Source organism: Neofelis nebulosa, chromosome 11 (genome assembly GCF_028018385.1).
Source record: "Neofelis nebulosa isolate mNeoNeb1 chromosome 11, mNeoNeb1.pri, whole genome shotgun sequence".
Taxonomy (NCBI): Eukaryota; Metazoa; Chordata; class Mammalia; order Carnivora; family Felidae; genus Neofelis; species Neofelis nebulosa.
In genome coordinates, this window is record NC_080792.1 from 27410973 (window position 1) to 27434406 (window position 23434).

Below are 23434 nucleotides of genomic sequence, written 5' to 3' on the forward strand. Positions count from 1 at the left end.
CAGAGCCTGACGCGGGGCTCGAACTCACAGACCGTGAGATCGTGACCTGGCTGAAGTCGGACGCTTAACCGACTGCGCCACCCAGGCGCCCCTGGTTTTGGTTTCTATGGAAACAAACAGACTAAGGGAAGTTGAGGGACTAGTAAAAAGAAAAGTTTTTTAAAAATCCTCATTTAAAGTGATGTGGTAATTTCACAACTTGAACTTGTTCATTTTTAATTATGTTAATAATAGTTGTGTTGAAGTAATCAGTTTCTTTTGAGAGATAAATTTAATATGTTTTTCAGAAGAGCTATCACACAGATATTATACAGTTAATCATGATTACAGTGAACCATTTAATCATGCAGATTTATTTAATGTTCTTTGGGTGAATACTTAAAAGGATTTTTTCTGACTTATACGGTTGCTTCTTTTAAATTGTTAGTGCTGGGGCGCCTGGGTGGCTTGGTTGGCTGAGCATCCGACTTCGGCTCAGGTCATGATCTTGCATTCTGTGAATTTGAGCCCCGCGTCGGGCTCTGTGCTGAGAGCTCAGAGCCTGGAGCCTGCTTCAGATTCTGTGTCTCCTTCTCTCTCTGCCCCTCCCGTGCTTGTGCTCTCTCTCTCTCAAAAATAAACATTAAAAAAATTTTTTAATTGTGGTTAGTGCTATTACATTTTATGTCCATTCAAGATAGGCATAAAATAAAAATCAACAGGGTATTAATATAAAATTTTAAATTTTGCTAAATTAAAATTATTTTTAGATTTTAGATTAAAATATTGTAGAGCTGCGGCACCTGGGTGGCTCAGTCAGTTAAGGGTCTGACTCTTGATTTCTGCTCAGGTCATGATCTCACAGTCGTGAGTTCAAGCCCTGTGTCAAGCTCTGTGCTAACAATGCAGAGCCTGCTTGGGGTTCTCTCTTTCTCTCTCTCTCTCAAAATAAATAAGTAAACTTTAAAAAATAAAATAGAATACTGTAGGACCAAGAAAATAATTTTTATTTTTAAAGAAAGCTTCCATGAATTCTCTTTCTGGTACCTGATTGCCAGTTTAGGTTCCAAAAGCAGATCATGGAATCAAAACAATCCTGTATGTAGATAGTTCAAGGGGAAAACACATTTCAGTGTGTAAAACTGGAATATGTCCTTGAGCATTCTAGATAGTTGCTGTTTCTTAACTTAGTAACACATGGGGGTCTACCAGTCTCTAATTGACTAGGAAGGAGGAAAAAACATTCTGAGGTATCCCCTGTTCTCTTAGTGTAGATCAGAAGCTGTACCAGAACATGGATCAGAGTTCCGTCTCATCTGAGCTCCGCTGGCACCCAGCTGTGCAAAGCAGAGCAGTCACCGAACTTCTGCTGGCCTCTATTGTCCCGTCTTTGAGAGAAATTTGCACTGGCACACAATCTCTACAATAACTTTATCTCTCATAATCTGAGAGTATAGTAGTTACGGAGCTTTGTTTTTTTTTCACTTCTTTACTAAACCCCTGCGGTAAAACTTAGTTATTGAAGGCCCTCAAAAAGGTAAACATAGCTTTTACAATTTGACTTTGCAGCCTTTGGAGATTAAGCGGTCCATAGGACGTCTCTGGGGAGAGGGGTGCCTGAGGGGCTCAGTTGGTTGAATGTCGAACTCTGAATTTTGGCTCAGGTCATGATTCTAGTGTTGTGGGATGGAGCCCTGTGCTGAGCATGGAGCTTGCTTAAGATTCTCTCTTTCTCTCTCTCTCTCTCTCTCTCTCTCTCTCTTCCTCCCCATCTCTCTCTCTCTCTCCCCCCCCCCCCCATTCCATCCACCCCCTCCACCCATCTCATTCTCTCTCTCTCTCTCTCAAAAAAAAAAAAAAAAAATCTAGGTAGATTACCGAAAAGCTTATCTGCCATAAAAACATTTACTTGGTGACTTACCATTCATTTTCTGACCTTTGGCAAGTGCTACCAAATTAGGTTGTATGGGGCTAGAATGTAAAAGCTGCCTATTGACATCTGAATTTTGCTTTCCCAGGTTACGTGGTACTTCTGTAATGGTTAGGTTTGTGACCAATACAACCAAAGAGAGCAAGCAAGACCTATTGGAAAGGTTGAAAAAATTGGAGTTTGATATCTCTGAAGATGAAATATTCACTTCTCTGACTGCAGCCAGAAATTTAGTAGAGCAGAAACAGGTTCGACCCATGCTGCTAGTAGATGACCGGGCACTACCTGATTTCAAAGGTACAGGAAATTTGGAAAGATACAGAAATTGGTTCTTCATATTTGCTTATAAATCAGTCTTAAAACTGGACTTTTACAAGTGTTTGTTTTTCCCCCAGACTTCCTCTTATTATTATTATTGAAATGGTCAAAAGTTTGAATCTAAATTCATGTTTCTCAAGCCTGTTTTGACACACTCCACGATAATACAATATGTAGTAACCCAGTACATCTATGTTTGTGTTTATGTATGTTAAACAATGCTTACTCTATAAGGTGTCCTTTGTTTTCTGTTTGGTTTACTTACTTGTTTGTTTGAATTTGATGCTGCTTAGAACCCTCCAGATTAGTTTCACAATCTGCTAAATGGATCATGGCCCACAGTTTGAAAAACCACAGGTCAAAATCATTTTGCATATTATAATCCTCAATTCAGGAGCCACCCTATTAATTTGATTAAATGAGATAAACTCAAGATCTACTTACTTAAAGATAGATATTGGAATCTTACATTTTATTTCAATTTGTGTTAATAGAACTAATCTGATTCCACTTAAAAATGATTGATTATGGGGAATTTATATTTATGATGGGCATGGTTTTTGAGACTGATGAATAAATCTTAATAATATTGTGAAAAAAATTGATCTCATTCTCTATAGTGAAGTTTTTAGAAGATTAAACTTTTTTCGTTGGAAAATTTAACAGACTCTGGGAAAATATCCTGGTTTTATGAAGCTTTGTCACATTCCTTCTTTTTATAAATGATACTCAGAGTGAAATGACACCGTATAGAAAAATGGGTATATAAATACCTCATTATAAAACCATATATATGATGGCTTTACAGATAATGATTAGGGAAATTCAGCATGCATATATAGTTAGGCTAAATCTCAAAACTTGTCCCATCAGGAGATAGACCAGTGTATCAAACAGTTATTATTTATAAGAAACAGAAGCCAGCTTTGGCTGAATTAAATAGAAAATACGTTTATTGGGGCGCCTGGGTGGCTCAAGTGAAGTGTTCAACTCTTGATTTCGGCTGAGGTCGTGATTTCACGGTTCATGAGTTAGAGCCCTGCATTGGGCTCTGTGCTGACAGCGTGGAGCCTTCTTGGGATTCTCCCTCTCTCTCTGTCTCTCAAAATACATAAGTAAACATTTTTTAAAAATACATTTATTAAAAGGATCTGAATGCTGGCAGGAATATAAAATGGTATACCTTCTACGGAGAGGAATTTGGCAATAGCTAGCAAAATCACATCTGAGGCAGAACTGCCCTTTGTAGGAATCTGCCCCTAAGAGATAGTTACAAAAATACACAATGACCTACAATCAAAGTTGTTCATTTTGGCCTTATTTGAAATAACAAAAGATTGGAAACAACCCAAATGTTATTAGAAGGGGCTCATTGGTTAAATTTATGATATGTCCACAAAAAATGGAATGCCTAAAAAATAAGGGCAAATTCTATCTCCTGATAAGGAGTGGCCTTCATAGGATATATTAAGTGAAAAAAGTAAGGTATAGAAAATCTGATGTATTTTCTGTGTAGGAAAATGAGAGGGAAATGGATATATATGTATACACACACACACATATGTATATATGAAACAAATATATGTATATATGTGTGTATATATGTATACATATGTATATATATTTCATATTTGTGAAAGGAAGCTAAAGAAGGATAAATAGGAAATGGGAAACTGGTTACCTAAAGGGGGAGGGAGGGAGAAAGGGATTAAGAGACAAGACTGCATGGGGCGCCTGGGTGGCTCAGTCGGTTGAGCGTCCGACTTCGGCTCAGGTCACGATCTCGCGGTCCATGAGTTCGAGCCCCGCGTCGGGCTCTGGGCTGACAGCTCAGAGCCTGGAGCCTGCTTCCGGTTCTGTGTCTCCCTCTCTCTCTGTCCCTCCCCCGTTCATGCTCTGTCTCTCTCTGTCTCAAAAATAAATAAACGTTAAAAAAAAAAAAAAAAGACAAGACTGCTCTACAAGTATCTTGTTATATAGCTTTGCCTTTGGAACTGTATATATATTTGTATATTTAAAAGACAGTTCAAAAAGAAGCCAGTCCCTGAAAACTAAAATCAAATAGAAACAAACTTAACTCTGCAATCAAGTTCATACCCACTTAGAGAAAAGAAGCACTTCAAGTGACTTTAAAATACAATATTTTTACTCTTTGTTCATAGTGGGATAAATTCTAAGGGTAAAAGAACTGCAAAGAAATTGTCAACTGCATTTAGTAGCCTTAGTGTTATTAGTAATGTTGGCTAAGTATTATTTTGTTTTTAATATTTGTTTATTTTTGAGAGAATCAGAAAGACCTAGTATGATTGGGGGAGGGGCAGAGAGAGCAGGAGAGAATCTGAAGCAGGCTCCAGGCTCTGACCTGTCAGCACAGAGCCTGACGTGGGCTCGAACTCATGAACTGTGAGATCATGACCTGAGCCAAAGTCGGATGCTTAACCTACTGAGCCACCCAGGTGCCCCTACAATTATTTTTTTTTTAATTTTTATTTATTTTTGAGAAAGAGAGAGAGTGGGGAAGGGGCAGAGAGAGACGGAGCGAGAATCCCAAGCAGGCTCTGTGCGGTCAGCTTAGAACTCAGTATGGGGCTCAAATTCCCAAACCATGAGATCATGACCTGAGCTGAAACCAAGAGTTGGACGCTTAACTAACTGCACCCCCCAGACACCCCTGTTATTATTGTTTTTTTTAATATTTATTTATTTTGAGAGAGAAAGAGCATGCATGGGGGCAGAGAGGGAGGGGGAGAGAGAATCCCAGAAAGGCTCTGTGCTGTCCTGCAGAGTCCATTGAGGGGCTTGAACTTATGAACCATGAGATCATGACCTGAACTGAAATCAAAAGTCGGATGCTTAACTGACTGAGCCACTCAGGCGCCCAGATACTGTTATGTTTATTTTTTTATTTTTTATTTTATTTTATTTTTTGATACTGTTTTTTTTTTTTTAATTTTAATGTTTATTTATTTTTGAGACAGAGAGAGACAGAGCATGAACGGGGGAGGGTCAGAGAGAGAGGGAGACACAGAATCGGAAGCAGGCTCCAGACTCTGAGCTGTCAGCACAGAGCCCGACGCGGGGCTCGAACTCACAGACTGTGAGATCGTGACCTGAGCCGAAGTCAGACGCTTAACCGACCGAGCCACCCAGGCGCCCCAATACTGTTATGTTTAAAGCAAAGTAGTAATCATGCTAATATTGGTAGTACCCAAAATTTTATGTGTAAGTGAAAAGAGATACAAATATAACAACAAATAAGCTATGTATTACTAATTTTGAATTTAAAATATCATTAACAACTCCCTTGTTCTCTTAAAAAATACACGTTATTTGCTTTTCCACCGCAAAGGTCTAGAAGCAGTGACAAACAATGCTCAGAGGATGTTGTACTACCATTTCTTTTTTTTTTTTTTTTTTTTTTTTTAATTTTTTTTTTTTTTTTTCAACATTTTTTATTTATTTTTGGGACAGAGAGAGACAGAGCATGAACGGGGGAGGGGCAGAGAGAGAGGGAGACACAGAATCGGAAACAGGCTCCAGGCTCCGAGCCATCAGCCCAGAGCCTGACGCGGGGCTCGAACTCACGGACCGCGAGATCGTGACCTGGCTGAAGTCGGACGCTTAACCGACTGCGCCACCCAGGCGCCCCAGTACTACCATTTCTGAGTTACTCTACATTCGGGGCTACCAGTAAGGAGGAAATTGGAAACCTTGGGTATCTGCTCTTTCTATTTCTTCCCCTCACATTTTGGTGGACTCGATGATGCACATGGTTCAAGACAGGGAATGAGAAAGGCGAATAGGAATTGGTATGTGGATAATCCACAGGACCTTTAATCAGTCTTTTACTAATTGCGATGGTGAATGTACTCGTTTGGTTCTCATATCTGAAGTTCTGTTATCAGATACCAAGGCCTTAAACATGCTTTAATTATACATTAATATTTGTGGAACTAAAACTAAATTAGGCATTTCAGTAGGAAACTATAGAATGAATCTACATTCCATATTTATCACGAATGTGTTAGCCTCAACTGTGTCAATTAGAAAGTCTAATTTCCCTTGCCTCTTAGACTTTCAGTTCCTCATCAGTTGCTATTGATCTGATAGCTCATAGAGAACTCATGACTGTTCTTGTTGATTGTAATCAGCAAAGCTTTTTAAAGTTAGAAATTGTCACTTGTTCGAGAACATGAAGTTACAAGTTTGTGTGGAGATCTTCTAGTTACTGAGTAGCTGTAACACCATGCAAAAGGAATATGCAAAAACACTAGAAGACCCTTTTCTTTAAGTATTATTTATACTTCCAAAGTACATTGGGCAGGATAATCTCTTAAATTTCAGATTATGGCTACAGTAAAAATTTGTATTTGATTGACTAAAGCTATTTTATTATAAAATGTATCATTACTGTTAATTGCATTTTTCAACAATTACATATTTTTCCTTTCCCAGGAATACAAACAAGCGATCCTAACGCTGTGGTCATAGGACTGGCACCAGAACATTTCCATTATCAAATTCTGAATCAAGCATTCCGGTAAGTCTTCAGCTATTTATTTTTCATCTGATCATATACTACTCTCTTCCCTTCCTTATTCTCTGTCATGTCAGGTTATAGATATATTTTACTCTCTGGCCACCCAAATTGTACATGACGATAGATATCTTCAAGATCACTTCAAGATCAACATTAAATCACATTGCTTACTACTTGCTTAGTTTTTTAAAAATAATCAATATGTTAAAAAGTGGTGATGATCTTTGGGGTTTTTCTGGTTTGTAGAATCAATATTCTCGGGCAGAAATTCATAATAAAATTGCAACTCTGAAGCTAGCAATTTTGAAATGGAACCCAAGTCCACCTGCTCAATGGGAAGCAAAGCCAATCACTGAGATACAGGTTTGCAGCAAGGAAAGCTTATTCGAGGGGCAGCCGGAGGAGGAGACTAGAGGACAAACCTCAAATCTGCCTCCCCAGAGAGGTAGAGAACAAGTGTTTTGTAATCATAGGGGTTGAGATTACATAAATATTGATGGAAAGGGCAGGGAAACTTACATGAGTATTCATGAGGAAAGATGGAGCGTGATCACTGAGCAAACATCTATGTGACATATCCCATGTTCACTTTGGGGTGGAGATTTAACCCCAGAATAAGGCAAAATTCAGCCCCTGACATCAGGAGGTTATCTTAGGACAAAGAGAAGAAGGGGCTATGGGCATGCTCTGAGAGCTGGTATAAACTGAATGGGGTCTTGGGCTCATTATCTTAAGTAAGGAGTGCAGGGCTTTGCTTGTCCATAGACTGGAACCATATCAGATGACCTTGAGTCCAAGCTTCTGCAGAGACAGCTAGTGGATTTGTTAGTGGGATCTGAAAAGACAAAATAGCTGATTAAGGGGCAACAGTTCTCTGAAAAACAAGATTTAAACTTTCTGCTCGTTTTAACCTCGTCAATCCCATGGGGCATAGTTTCAGTTTTATGTTTTATTATCATTTTTGTGATTCTCTATTGACTATGCTATTCTCTGAGGAAGATATCATCCAGGCTAACGCTCCAAAAACAGTACATGTGATTCTTCCTCCAATGACAATCTAGGCTATCAAGAAAAGTTGACACATTTGGCCACACTTTCAGAGATTATTTGATAAGTGATAATGGTAGTCTGAACTGGGATGGTGGCAATAGAAATGAAGAAGCAGATTTAGGTAGTGTTGACATGACTTGATGGATGGTTGTGTTAAGGGGGTGAGGAAGACCAGTGAGTCAAGGAAAATGTCCAGATTTCTAATGTGAGCACATGTGACAGAACACTCCCAGTTAGGGTTCAGGAGGTGATAAGTTTAGGTTGGGGCTATTGGGCCTTTGGGGTATCTAGGTGGGGGTGTTCCAAAGGCTGTTGGTAGAAATGGGGGGACATAACAACACGGAAAATGTTATAAACCTTCACTTGTGTGTCCATTTTTTTACGTGAACTTTTCACTGCTGCTTCAAAAAGAAGACGGCATACTGGTTCTCATACTTCCTAAGATAAATTGTATCAGAATTTACCCGCAAATCTGCTCTAGAGTGAGATCGATCTTTTTCCTTGAATTTTTCATTTTTCATAGATTTTTCATTTTTCACCTTGTCTTTTATTTCTTGTCAAACCATTAAACAGTGTAATTTGCCTTTGAATTTATGACGAGCTAAGTAGTTGTAAATATTGCATCAGGTTACACTGAACTTGTTAAAAAACTTTTAATAGCTTGGTAAATTTTTGGTATTTAATTACAAAGAATGCCATAAAAACATCATTTTCTTTCTAGTACAGAGATCTGCAAGAATCATTATAATGTATACTTGATGTAGAATTCATTTCTTGATGTAGATGTCTAAGAATCAGAATGTTTTTAGAAACTTTAAAATTCACTACAGGGTTCACACATCTGGGCACATTTTTTGCTGTTGATCTTGGAAGTGGATGTTCTCATGGACAGTCTTTATGGCCAAAACTAGCACTTTGGGAACATCCACCTTTTTCCCCTGTATGAGCATTAATTTTAGAACCTCAGTTAATGGAACCTATGGCTACTTATGCACTTTTATTTGTGACTTTCTTAGTCACTGTGATGGTCAAGCCTTTGTCTAAAAGGAAAGAACCCACTTTTTATAGCTGCTCAGTATACATTTACTATATTTGCTGGAGAACCATGGCTATGCCATGTTGCTTGAAGATGTACTTTGGGGTATATAGTATTAAACTTTCTTTTGCTTCGCCTACTTCAGTTATCCTCCTTTAGCTTCTTGGGGAAAGGGGCGGGTGGTTATCTGACGTGCTCCTTAAGTAAAATTTACAACTGTGCCACAATCAGTTTTCATTTAAAATAGAGAACTTGCTATGAATTCTTACTTCTGAACTTATCCCACTACCCTTTACCCGTTTCTTTAACCACAGAATTCAAGGAGAAGGCATTGATCGATTTTAGCTGGTAATTTGGGAAGGACATATTTAATAGGAAGTTGGGAGGTCTCTGTCTTAGATGAATACTAGACTCAGGGTAATAAAAATGTACGTTGACATAATACTGACTTTGTAATTGCTCGGATGCTGTCTAATTAGTACACTTCCCTAACCATATTGATTTTTTTAAACACTACGTTTTAAAGCATTACAGTGCACTTATAGGTCAACTCTAATTTCACAAATGCACTTAACAGCTGGGTGGAGAATTAACAGAAGGATTTTAGGTCTTGCCCTTCTTTGCATATTGATGTCTCCATCGAGACTATGCCTCCCAACCAATGACTACAGCTGTTTGGATTGTGTGTGGCAAATATAGACATCTCAAATGAACCACCGATTAGCTAAATTACTATTCAGGTTGATAATGAGAATAAGCATTGGATTTTAAACCCCATTGCATAGCTGCCTTGAATAACAGCTTCAGGGGCATATTGCCCTCAGGCAGATACATCAACCTTCCACATTACACTGCCTCTTATTTACTGTGTTTTGAATGGGTACTTCCCCGCCCCCCACAAATGCACAGTACAGTCTGTCTACAAACGTGTGTTAAATGTCTGAATGAAATTGAGAACACTGAATTTAAAGAATTGATTTTGGGGAAGGATAGGAACCACCTATAAGGAGTAGATATGATTTGGGTTTGGATTCTGTAAGACATTCAAATCCTAAGAGCCGTTGGTGGCTTTCCCCTTTTTGTCTCCTACTAAAAGATACAAAGTATAATGAACACTCATATGCCTGTCAACCAGTTTAAGAAATGCAGACTGTCAACACATTTGATATCCTCTGCATATCCCTCCCCAATTTTATTGCCCAAGGCCCACAAGTAACCAAGGTTACGAATTTTGTGTTTATCGTTGTCATACGTTTCTTTATACTTATACCACATACACAGGTATCCGTAGACAGTATGTAGTAGTATTTTGCGTGTTTTATATGGTACATAATCATCAATTTTCTTCATTTTCTGGTAGTATTGTATGAGTCATCAACGCAAATATCCAAAGCTCTAGTTCCTTCATTTTCCCAGCCATAGTATGAGCTTGTAGCAAGGTTTTTTTTTCATCTTCTGATCTGAGTTAGAAACCCAAAGCTTGAGCATTTTAGTAATGGACCAATTATAATTAAATTTGATGATCTCTATGAGGAGAAAGGCTGCTGGGCAAGCAGCTCACTTAATAACCTAACTTGAAGTTAGTGACAAAACTAAAAAAAAAAAAAATCAGCACAAAAGTAATATGTCTTCATTGTAGAAAAGTTTAAATGTTCAAAAAAGAAAAAAGAATAAATAAAGTTACCTGTAATCTGCCACCTAAAGAGAACCCCAGTTAACATGCTAGCACATAGCCCGTTTGTTTCCACGCACATAAATATTTAGATAAAAATAAGAATGTGTGGGGCGCCTGGGTGGCGCAGTCGGTTAAGCGTCCGACTTCAGCCAGGTCACGATCTCGCGGTCCGTGAGTTCGAGCCCCGCGTCAGGCTCTGGGCTGATGGCTCGGAGCCTGGAGCCTGTTTCCGATTCTGTGTCTCCCTCTCTCTCTGCCCCTCCCCTGTTCATGCTCTGTCTCTCTCTGTCCCAAAAATAAATAAAAAATGTTGAAAAAAATAAGAATGTGTGACACTGTGTGGTAACTTGCTTTTTAAAAGCTCCACGACGGGGGCACCTGAGTGGCTCAGTCTTTTGAGCGTCCAACTTTGGCTCCAGTCATGATCTCAGGGTTCTTGAGTTTGAGCCCCACATCGGGCTTGCTGCTGTCAGCTCAGAACCTGTTTCGGATCCTCTGTCCTCCCCTCTCTCTCTGCCTCTCCCCTGCTCACACACACTGTCTCTCTGTCTCACTCAAAAATAAATAAACATTTGGGGCGCCTGGGTGGCTCAGTCGGTTAAGCGGCCGACTTCAGCTCAGGTCACGATCTCGCGGTCCATGAGTTCGAGCCCCGCGTCTGGCTCTGGGCTGACGGCTCAGAGCCTGGAGCCTGCTTCCGATTCTGTGTCTCCCTCTCTCTCTGCCCCTCCCCCGTTCATGCTCTGTCTCTCTCTGTCTCAAAAAAAAAAAAAAATGGTAAAAAAAAAACAAATAAATAAAAAATAAACATTAAAAAAAATAATCACCCCACGATGTATTGTACATGTTTTTCTGTATTCTTTTTTTTTTTTATGTTTATTTATTTATTTTGAGAGAGAGAGAATCCCAAGCAGGCTCCATGCTCTCAGTGCAGAGCCTGGGGGAGGGCTCAAACTCATGAACCATGAAATCATAACCTGAGCTGAAAGCAAGAGTCAGATGCTTAACCAAGTGAGCCACCCAGGCACCCTGTTTTTCTGTATTCTTAAGTAGTCTTCCAAAATGTGTTTGAGTCCCACAGCATATCCCGGTTTAAAAAGTGCAATAAATTGTGTAGCCATCTGCTTCCCATTAGTTATTTCCAGGATTTTAAAGTTAGTTTTGAAAAAATGAGAATGTGTTTTCTAAGCAGTATTCGTGTTCATTCCTTAAGATTGTTTTCAGAAGTATCGTTGCTGGGTCAAAGGAATTTGGGGAAAAAATTATAGAGAATAGCTTAACCTAGGAAAAATTAAAGGTTTTTTTTTTTTTTTTTCCCTAAATGAAGCGCAGCTGCCCTGGAGCTTCTAGAGGAGCTTATTAAGATGTCCTTATCACTGGAGATAAGTGACATCACAACTTTCACAGGTAAATGCAGAGATGCAGGCTGCTTAATGATAATGTTTCAGGACTTTGTTAATGACTTCTTTCCTATAATTGTTGCAAGGTACATGAGTCCCCAAAAAGTCTTAAAGGGGTGTAGAAATTAGTTTTTTTTGGTTTGGAGGAGGAGATTCTTATTGCTGTGAACGGTTTTTGTTGAATATTGAATTGCTTTCTTCACCCCATCTCCTTAAGAAAGGAAATAAGACGTTTACTCCAGTATATTCAGTTCCTTAGAAAGAGGAGAAGAGAAAGGGAAGAAAAAAATGAACAATACTGGCCTCAAATATTAATGCATTTGGACAGTAACTCCTGAATTTTTTTCTAGGTGTTTGGAGCCCTGGATAAGAGCAGTTCCAAAACGATGTGGCAGCAGGGCATAAAGTAGGAATATTTCTGTGGGCTTTTTCTGTTTTGAAAGGGCCGATTATGATGCAGGTTTTTTTTTTCATTTTTTTTTTTAACGTTTATTTTTGAGACAGAGAGAGACAGAGCATGAATGGGGGAGGGTCAGAGAGAGAGGGAGACACAGAATCTGAAACAGGCTCCAGGCTCTGAGCCGTCAGCCCAGAGCCCAACGCGGGGCTCGAACTCACAGACAGTGAGATTGTGACCTGAGCTGCAGTCAGACACTTAACCGATTGAGCCACCCAGGCGCCCCTATGATGCAGTTTTTTAAATTGAAGTCCAGATTATAAAAATAAAACACTTTGGAGGTGAGAAATTGTTTAAGACTTATGAACATGAGTTATGTAAAGCATTCCATTATATATATATATATACACACACACACATATATATATACACACACATATATATATATATATATATATATATATATATGCAAGAGGACTTTATATGCCAGTTTGAAAATCAGAATACAGAACTGAGTTGAATATGAGTCACTAACTACTCTTCTTTTTTAATCAACTGGGGAGATTCTTTTATGGTCAGGGCAGCTCTTGCTGCTCCAAATAAAAGCTTCAGGTGAGTAAATCACATGAATATATTACTGATTTTTTAAATTGGATGTATAACAGGCACAGTAAGGTGCACAGATTGTCAGTATACAACTCAATAAAATTAAAAAAAAATTTTCTTAATGTTTATTTATTTCTGAGACAGAGAGAGACAGAGGATGAGTGGGGGAGGGGCAGAGAGAGAGGGGGACACAGAATCCGAAGCGGGCTCCAGCCTCTAAGCTGTCGGCACAGAGCCCGTCGTGGGGCTCGAACTCACAAACCGCGAGATCGTGACCTGAGCAGAAGTCAGATGCTCAACCGACTGAGCCACCCAGGTGCCCCTCAATAAAATTTTACACGTAGACCAAACTGTGTAACCTCCACTCTGATCAGGAGCCAGAACATTTAGAGCGCCCTAGAAGGCTCCCTAGCCCAGTCAACACTACCTCTTCCGTAAGGTAACCACCATGATTTCTGTCAGTATTACCAGTTCTTGATCCTCATATGAATGAAATCATCTAATTGTAGCATGTTTGTGTGTTTGTGAGATTACCCAGGTTGTTGCATGTAACAGTACTTAGTTTTGTTTTCTTCTTTTTTTTGTTGTTGTTATGGTGTACAGTTGTCCATTGTATGGATATGCCACAATTTGTTTATTTATTTTACCATTAATGGCATGTAGATTGTTTCCAGTTTTGGCTGTTATGAATAAAGCTGCTACGCACATTCTTCTACATGTCTTTTGGGCGGCATATGTGCTCATTTCTCTCGGGTCTGTTATCTAGGAGGGAAATTGCTGGGTAATAGGATAAGCGCTTGTTTAGATTTAGTAAATATTGCCGAACAGCTTTCCACAGTGATTGTACCGGGTCATATGTTCCCACTAGCTACCAACAGGGGTTCTGCTTGCTCCCCATTCTCATCAGTGTCTTGCTAGTCTATGTAATTGTAGCTGTTCTGTTTGGTGTGGGTGGTGGTATCTTACTGAGTTTCAGTTTGTATTTCCCATATGAGTAATGTCGTTTTCACGTACTTATTGGCCATTGGATAGCTTTTGTGATGTGCCGTTCAAATCTTTGGCCTTTTCTGACTGGATTGTGTTTTTCTTACTGATTTATAGGAGCTCTTTATACAGGTCTTTGGTTGGACATATGTACTGCAGCTGTCTTATCCCTGTCGTGGTTTGCCTCCGTTAGTAGTATGAGAATTCTAATCATATGAGGACATGAAGTTCTTAATTTTGATGGAGTCCAATTTGTCAATATTTTCTTCTATTCTGCTGAAGAAATCTTTGCCTACCCCACAGTCATGAAGATATTTTCCTGAGTTTTTTTCTACCAGCTTTGTTATTCTACCTTTAACGAATACATCTGGGGTCTATTTTAATTAATTTTTGTGAACTATGTGAGGTAAAAGTTCACTTTTCTCCATATGGATATCCAGTTGTTTCAGCAACATTTATTGCAAAGACCCATTCTTTCTATTCTAGAATTGCAGTGGTGCTTTCGGTGCTTTTGACATAAATTCGGTGACTATAGATGTATGGCTCTGTTTCTAGATTCTTTATCTACACTTGTGTTGTTCCATACTGTCTCAATGCTCTGGCTTTCTAATAAGTCTTAATATCCAGTAGTGTTCATTCTCCAACTTTAACCTTTTTTAAAATTGTCTTGGCCATTCTACATCTTTTGAATTTCCATATAAAGTTTGGAATTAGCTTGTCAGTATCCACACACAAAAAAAGCCTACTGGGAGTGTGATTGGATTCTATTTAATCTATGAATTGGGGTAGCATTTACAATGATATCTGAACAATGATGTCTCTTACAGTCTATGACAATGTAATGTATCTCCACTTAGGTTTTATTTTTGTGCTTTTTCAGCAGTGTTTTTACAGTATGGGCCTTAGATGTTTTGTTAAATTAATCCTTTTATTTCTTGTTTTTTGAGGGTGTTATAAATGGCAATTTATTAAATTTCATTTTTAAGTGGTGTTGCTAATATACAGAGGTATAATTGACTTTTTGTATGTTAGCCTTGCATTTACTGATCTTATATTTACTTACTAAGAAAATAAGTTATTTGGAGAGTCTTTTGGATTGGATTTTCTACATAGTCAATTGTGGCACCTGCAGATAATGAGAGTATTCCTTCTCCCCTACCAATCTTTATGTTTTTATTTCTTTTTTTTTCTTTTTTTTTTTTTTTTTTTTTTTTGCTTTATTCCGTCTGGGACCCCAACTGCGGTACTAAACAGAAGTGGTGATGATAGGTAACCTGCTATTAATGAGACAGTTACTGTGGCAGTATGACATTGGAGATATTCTGAAGGTTTCCGTTAATTGTTAATGAGCTTTTCCTTTGATATGTTTCACGATTTACTATTGTTTTAATTTGAGCTTTTGGTAGTTTGTGTTTCTCGGGTCAGTCGGGAGTGTCAGTACTTTGGTGATCGTCTAATCCAGTGGTTCTCAACCAGAGACATTTTTGCTTCCCAGAGGACATTTGGCAATGTTTGGAGACATTCTTGGTTGTCACAACTGGGGATGAGCAGTGCTGCTGGTACCTAGCGGGCAGAGGCCAGGGATGCCACTAAATGTCCTACAGGGTATCCGACAGCCTGACAACAGCATTTTCCAGTCCAAGAGGTCAGTAGTGCCAAGATTGAAAAGCCCCCCGATCTACTTCAGCCTCTTCATTTGAAAAGAAACTGAGGCCCACAAACATGACGTGATTTGCTGTTACCTATTGTAAATAGCATAGATACCACACTTCCTGTATTTATGAAGAAAAATAATTGCCATTACTGTCAGACAGATACTCTGAAAAGGTTCGCATATATCATCTCTGTTCCCCAAGATGGTGGGCATTATTCCGCATATTAAATCAAGACACTCAGACGTACAGGGCTTCATCCACGAATTTATTCAGTAGCCATTTAGTGAGAGGTGCCAGGGCTTTTTTTTGTTTGTGTCTTGGAAGTAAGAGATACCATGATGAATAAAACTGATGGGCATGGTAGAAATTATATTCTAGTGAGGACAACCGACTAGTCACAGTTGAGTAAGGACTATAAACTATAGTTTATATGGGAAGTGATACAGGGGACAAAGGGTGATGAGGGAAGAGATTGGAGGCAAGGAGGAAGTCCACTTTACATATGGAGGTTGGAAATGTTTCCTTGATGTGTGGACGTTGAAGCTGAGACCTGACGAGTGAGCAGAAGATAGCTTTGTGAAAGTATGGGGAACTGTTTCAGGAGGAGGGAACACTGGGTATATGGGTTGAAACACAACAGAGTGACATTTTCTCTTAAGTGAGAAAAGATGATTGTGTCTGGTACACAACCATGGATAGGGAAGGTGACTTAAGACTGGAGATGTAGACGGGGGGTCAGACAAGGCAGGGACTTAGGCTGTAGTGAGGACTTTGGGCTTTATACTGTTTGAAGTGAGAGTTGTTGAGGGATTCTGCATGTGGAAGGGATATGATCCCATCTTTCCTTTTTTTTTTTTCTTTAAGTTTATTTATTTTGAGAGAGAGAAAGAGAGGGTGTGAGAGAGCACATGCAGGTGGGGGAGTGGCAGGGGGTGAGGAGAGAGAGAGGGAGAGAATGAATCCCAAGCAGGCTCCACAATGTAGTGCAGAGCCCGGTGCGGGGCTCGAACGCATGAACCTCAAGACCATGACCTGAGCTGAAATCAGGAGTAGGATGCTTAACCGACTGAGCCACTCAGGCGCCCCTACAGCCAGAGATTTTTTTTTTTTAATGTTTATTTATTTCAGAGAGAGAGATGGAGAGACAGAACATGAGCAGGGGAGGGGCAGAGAGGGAGAAGGAGACACAGAATCTGAAGCGGGCTCCAGGCTCTGAGCTGTCAGGACAGAGCCCGACGCGGGGCTTGAACCCATGAAACGTGAGATCATGACCTGAGCCAAAGTTGGACACTTAACTGACTGAGCCACCCAGGTGCCCCAACAGCCAGAGATTTTTATTTTTTTATATTAAATATAATTTATTGTCAAATTGGTTTCCATATAACACACAGTGCTCATCCCAACAGGTGCCCTCCTCAATGCCCATCACCCACTTTCCCCTCTCCCCCACCCCCCATCAACCCTCAGTTTGTTTTCAGTATATAAGAGTCTCTTATGGTTTGCCTCCTTCCCTCTCTGTAACTTTTTTTCCCCCTTTCTCCTCCCCCGTGGATTAAGTTTCTCAGGATCCACATATGAGTGAAAACATATGGTATCTGCCTTTCTCTGCCTGACTCATTTCACTTAGCATAATACCCTCCAGTTCCATCCATGTTGCTACAAATGGCCAGATTTCATCCTTTCTAATTGCCAAGTAGTATTCCATTGTGTATATAAACCACAATTTCTTTATCCATTCATCAGTTGATGGACATTAGGCTCTTTCCATAATTTGGCTATTGTTGAAAGTGCTGCTATAAACATTGGGGTACAAGTGCCCCTGTGCATCACCACTCCTGTATCCCTTGGGTAAATTCCCAGCAGTGCTATTGCTGGGTTACAGCGTAGATCTATTTTTAATTTTTTGAGGAACCTCCACACTGTCTTCCAGAGCGGCTACACCAGTTTGCATTCTCATCAACAGTGCAAGAGGGTTCCCGTTTCTCCACATCCTCTCCAGCATCTGTATCTCCTGAGTTGTTCATTTTAGCCACTCTGACCCAGCCAGAGATTTTTAAATCCGGCCTTCCTTGTGCCTTTTTTCCCTTGTTTCTTGAACCTCAATAATTTTACAGTTAGATATAGACAGAAAATTCTCAGATTTATTGCTGATGCATTCCTGGTGGTTACAAAAGCAACCAACCATTTGTTCCCCTGTCTAGAAAGTGTACAAGTATTGGGGTGTCTATTTTTGATATTTTTTTAATGTTTAACTATAAATATCTTTTCATCTGTGTCCTAGAAAACATTTACCTTTCAGGCCATCCTGAATATACCTGGGCTTTTCAGAGATTCAGTAAAGCTCATGTTGTGCAGAGAAGGACGCTAGAAGCAGGCACCACTTCCTTGCGAGATGCCTGTCTTCTCCAGCCTGGTGAAGAACCAGTTCCCATTTAGAGAGATGTGGACGAACCCACAGTTTCAGCCCTTCCAGGGAAGGCACTAAAGTACTGCCTGGGAATTAAGTACACACATCAATCAAGCTGATAAGTCTTATCCCCAGTTAATATATAATAAAATATTAACAAAGCTAAATCAAATGAGTTTTTAGTTTAGCTATATCAGTGGAAAGCAATTTTGAGGTCTGTTGCATAAAGAATTCCAGTTCCGTGGTAGAGTAGCAAATAAATGGGATTGGGGGTGGGATGACAAGAGGAGGGGATAGATAAATTACCCGTTATTATCTCACTATCAGCAGTGTTTCTTTAAGGCCAACATAGTGGCTTTATCAGGTTTCCTAACCATTGGATTTCAAGATCAGCTTTAAGAAGTAAATTTGTATTAATACTTAGCGAATACATTTGGAGGATCTATCCTATGCTGTGAACAATTCATAGTAACTAACAGTAAAGCCCTGTAATAGTCCAGTATTGGTTTTACTTAATAAAATATTTAATCATAAATGTCTGAATTCTGCATCTCCCACAGGAAGGCATTTCTGTGCCCACTGACAAGAATAATTTAGCAGTTTCATAGTTGAGCGCTTAATTACTCATAATTGTGAAGGGTAAGACGTGATGAATTCCTCCTCGATGGACATACTAAATATTTTAACTAAGGAGATGGCTTAAAGTAAATTAAGCCAGTGAGATCATTTATTACATTGGTTAAAAGCAGTTGAAGAAATAGATCTTGCCCCGCATCCCATTAGATGAGACTGTGTGCGTGACAGTCTCTGCTGTGTCCCTGACTGCAGGCTGCACTGTCGGGACGGTGACGGGTGTCTGGGGAAGGGGGTTGGGAGGGAAGTACGAAGAAGCTGGTGCGGTTTCTTGGATTATGTTTTGCCTGAGTCACTAATGAGGCTCCTTAGCTCTATGTAGAGTTTGGTTCTCAAAAGACTGGGAAAACTCTTTCTGCCCTTTTCGTTGGCCTGAGAGCATTTGTCCTAAATCAGGACAAAGGAAGGGACTCGGCACTTGGTGTATTCTTCAGGGAAGATGGCCTCATTTGCAAAGTAATGTCCCAAGCAGTCAGAGGTACAACAAAGAGGTAAGGGTACAAGCAGAAAGTCCTTGTAAAGTGCTCTTCTAAATTTCTTTATTAGAAGGAAACTTACATTCTGGAGTAAAGAGAAATCCATATACTTCCAGAATGTGTCAGCGCGGCAACAGTTGTGTCAGATTGTAAAAGGCTCAAGAGCCTCCCGCTTACCGTTAGGGAAGGTTGAAACAACTTGTCTCATTAAGTTAAGCTTCTTCCCTCGAGTGTCTTATTTAGCTTTACTTCTCTTCATTCTCTCCCTGGTGATTTGGGTAAAGTGTCTGAAACCACTAAAGGTAAAAGGTTGAAGCAATCCCAAATTTAATAATCTATCACCTTTCTTGTGCGTATCTGAGTGTAATTCCCAGCAGTTCTTAGCGAATTCATTAGAAGACAGCAAGTCATTAAAAGTTAATAAGAAACTATTTGTTTCTGTGAGTGTGAATAAAACCACTTTGTGAGTCTGACATTCTTTTCCAGTCATAAAAGCCTTGCTTTTAGCCAATTTCCATTTTCTCTGTCTCCCCAGGTTACTCCTGGACGGGGCACCTCTGATTGCAATCCACAAGGCCAGGTATTACAAGAGGAAAGATGGCCTGGCCCTGGGGCCTGGACCGTTCGTGATGGCTTTAGAGTATGCCACAGACACCAAAGCCACAGTAGTGGGAAAACCAGAGAAAACGTTCTTTTTGGAAGCATTGCGGGGCACTGGCTGTGAACCTGAGGAGGCCGTGATGATAGGAGACGTAAGTAGCAAAGGCCAGGAAATGCCCTGAGCTCACCCATCATGCTGGGAAGACCCAACTCCAAAGCACTGCTTTGAAAGCCACACAGACTCTGTTACTGCTGATACCAGCTGGTAGTAAGTGGTACCTACCTATAAACAGGCTTGTCCGTAGATGCATAGTGATGCTCTTCTAAAGAACTGAAATTTTGATTATTTCTGACATTGTTCACAGTGTGGTGAGATGTGTGCGATCCAAAAGACCATTTAATGCAAGTCAATTAAATGCTTTGTATGTCTTTTTGAAGAAAACCTCTACACAAATTTCAGTTTTTTTGAGTATTACTTACGCAGAGAACAACGTATACCTAAAGAATTCTACCATTATTGATTTTTTTTTTCCTAGTATATGCTTTATGGACGAACTTCCCAATCAGCGTGCCACAAATAGCTACAGATATTGATTACCTCAGCCCTCTGAGTGGTAGAGCTGACCCTGGATGATCGTAGGCTCTAGCCAGTGACCTCCGGCCGGAGAGCACCTTGTCACTTTTCCCCAGTGTCCTGGGAAAACATTATTTTCTATGTGTGCTATGAGGAGGAAAGAGCCAGAAAGCACATTGGCTTGTGGCAAGTCGGTGGCAAGGATTAGATTTCAATTTTAAATAAACGCTTTAGGGGCTAGAAGGGACCATCGAGGTTGTCTGTTCCAAATCCCCTCATTTGATAGACTGGAACGCTGAAGCCCAGAGGTGAAGCTTCAAGCTTAAATTCCCACAGCTAATTAGTGGCCCAGCTGGAGGTAAACTGTAGGCTCTGGACTCCCTCCAAAATAAACCATAGATCCCTTGCTTTCTTGACTTGTGATGGTGCAGGTGTATCGTGGGCCTCATTTCCTCTTCCACTTCCCTATTCACTCACCTGAACCTGAATAGGGTGGTCGTTAAAGTCGACGTAGCTTTGAGAAACCATCTTTTCAGCCCCATCTTTCCCCCTTGGCAAAGCAGTAGCCGACTTTCCTAGGCACATGTGTGTCTGAAGACGTGGTGATGTCAGAATTCTCTATCCCAGGAGTTTCCGGTATTGGGACAGGATGGGAGATGGCAAGGGCATGTGATGGCCGTTGTTCAGTGGCGTGCAGGTTGTTACCTGAGAGGCGGTGGGTTTCCCTCCCTTTCCTTGTCCACTTTCCCCACCTCCCTTCATCTTTCTCTTCCTCTCCCCTCTCTCTGCCGCTTCACTATGGCAAGTTTAGATGCAACGGAAGGTTTTAAATTAGACCTTGAGTAGAGATTTTGACATTCTAGAACTCGTTTCCAAGGTCTGTTGTTGAATATTAATGATTTTTGAGAAAAAAACTTTTCTTCAGTCATGGTCTTGAATGAATCCTGTCTGTAAAAAGTCCCATAAAGACATGAGATGGCAAGATTGATTTTCTTGATATATCTTCCAGCCCTTGGATTTTTATTTCCTGACGTTTATCCTCAGTCAACCAAGCATATTCCTCTCTACCTTGGGTAAGAATTGCAAAGAAAGCTCCCTTTTCTAACTGATCTGTTAGCCCCAAGGGTGGAGATAACCGAGAATCTCAGTATTCTGGTTTGGCTTGAATCCACCTGTGAGGGAGGGCCAGCTGGAAAGTAAGCATAGTGTGCTACATGGGCAGCAGAAAAGCTGACTTCTGAACCTAGTCCGTTCACTACCTGCAGGTGGATCATTTACCTTCAAAGCTGCCAAATGGATAGAATGTTTTCTCCTATGATCTGTTTTAAGAGGAGACAGATGTCCATGTGGAAAACATGAACTGTGTGGGGTGCCTGTGTGGCTCAGGTGGTTAAACATCTGACTCTTGATTTTAGGTCAGGTCATCATCTCACAGCTCATGGGATCGAGCCCCACGTCGGGCTTTGGGCTGACAGCGTGGAGCTTGCTTGGGATTCTCTCTCTGCCTCTCTCTCTCCCCCTTTCCCGCTCATGCTTGCTCACTCTCAAAAAAGATAAACTTAAAAAAGAAAAGAAAATATGAACTATAGATGTGCTGTTTGTGTTTGGTCACTAGAATTACTGCTGTATTCTGTTGTACATTTTCCACCTCTGTAACACTTCCCTTGGTTCCATGTGGATTTCCCCCTTTTCCTCTCTTGTATTTTAAGGAAAAAAATGCTCACGGTTGGCCATCCCAGCCTAATCCATCAGCCAATTGGTAGGGTTTTGTTGTCGAGCTCACTGAAGACAGTGAACTAAATGCTTTCTTTATGCTTTTCTAGGATTGCAGGGATGACGTTGGTGGGGCTCAGAATGTCGGCATGCTGGGTATCTTAGTAAAAACTGGTATGTATCCTCTACATAAGCCTTCTCTAAAACAGATGGTAAAATACACTTGCTTAAAGAACAGTCTTTGCAGAAATGAGAAAGCCCACGGGGCACTGTAATTGTCTTTCTGTCACAAAGCAAAAATAAAATGGACTCTGGGTCTCAGGGGAAAAAAGACAGTGTGGGAGGGCCCATGCTGCACAAAATTAAGAAGATCAGAGAGAGTTGAGAGGTCATTTTGCAACTTACCCAGAGGTAACTATCGTGCTGGGTGACAGGTAGCATTTATATGATTTTCTGGATATACAAATCACCACATTGGAACGGACCAGAGACCACTGATGGTGATGCTCTATGAAAGTATCTTTTTTTAATTTTTTTTTTATTGGTGTCAGCTAGAAGATGATAAAGTTGGTTTCCTGAGGAACAGGTGAGCTGAGGGATCTGATACTTTGTGTTAATGTTTGCATTTTTTTTTTTTTTTTTAATTTTAATTTTTTTTTTATTTTATTTTTTTTTTATTTTTTTAATTTTTTTTTTTTTCAACGTTTTTTATTTATTTTTGGGACAGAGAGAGACAGAGCATGAACGGGGGAGGGGCAGAGAGAGAGGGAGACACAGAATCGGAAACAGGCTCCAGGCTCCGAGCCATCAGCCCAGAGCCTGACGCGGGGCTCGAACTCACGGACCGCGAGATCGTGACCTGGCTGAAGTCGGACGCTTAACCGACTGCGCCACCCAGGCGCCCCAATGTTTGCATTTTTAAAAAATTACACAAAAAGTTTTTATCTTTAACTTACCGTCTTAGGAACTATTTTTCCTGTACCAAAATTAGAAATACTGTTTGTGGTCCCTCAAAGTAAATTTAAGGAAAAGCAGACCTTAACGGGGAGGACTCGGCTGACACAGAATTGTGACTACAGTGGTCCCACTCGGTGTCCTGGGTCCTGGCCTCAGCCTGCCCTGACCAGCCATGCAGGTGCATCTGCCGGGTGTCATATTTAACAAAAGAGCTGCAACTCAGAAATTTTTTTTGAAAAAGTACATTTCCTCCTGACTGACATTTATTCAAGGAAATGTGGCTACAGGAAAGCTATTTTAAATTTAAAAACAGAAGCAAGAAAACCTAGCTGCAGCACCCAAGGAACAAGAAGCATTTGGCAGGGCCCCGCGTGAACAAAGAGCACAGGCTGTGCCAGGGCTCCGGAGGGAGGCATTGGAGCCTGGCAGAGGGTGACACCGGTCACTCTAGAATTCACATCTCTCGGTCAAAATGATCAGCACCATCCCGGGAACATTACTGCC

The 23434-nt window shown here is 40.4% G+C and overlaps 1 protein-coding gene across 1 annotated transcript in view; it reads left to right on the forward strand.

The window, feature by feature from the left end:
* The window catches only part of HDHD2 (haloacid dehalogenase like hydrolase domain containing 2), a 29338-nt gene that overhangs the window by 2033 nt on the left and 3871 nt on the right, over positions 1-23434 (forward strand). The window contains exons 2-5 of the mRNA XM_058692198.1: positions 2003-2206; positions 6683-6767; positions 19622-19838; positions 22084-22147. Coding sequence (XP_058548181.1) covers positions 2003-2206; positions 6683-6767; positions 19622-19838; positions 22084-22147 — 570 coding nt within the window. The remainder of the gene's footprint in view (positions 1-2002; positions 2207-6682; positions 6768-19621; positions 19839-22083; positions 22148-23434) is intronic.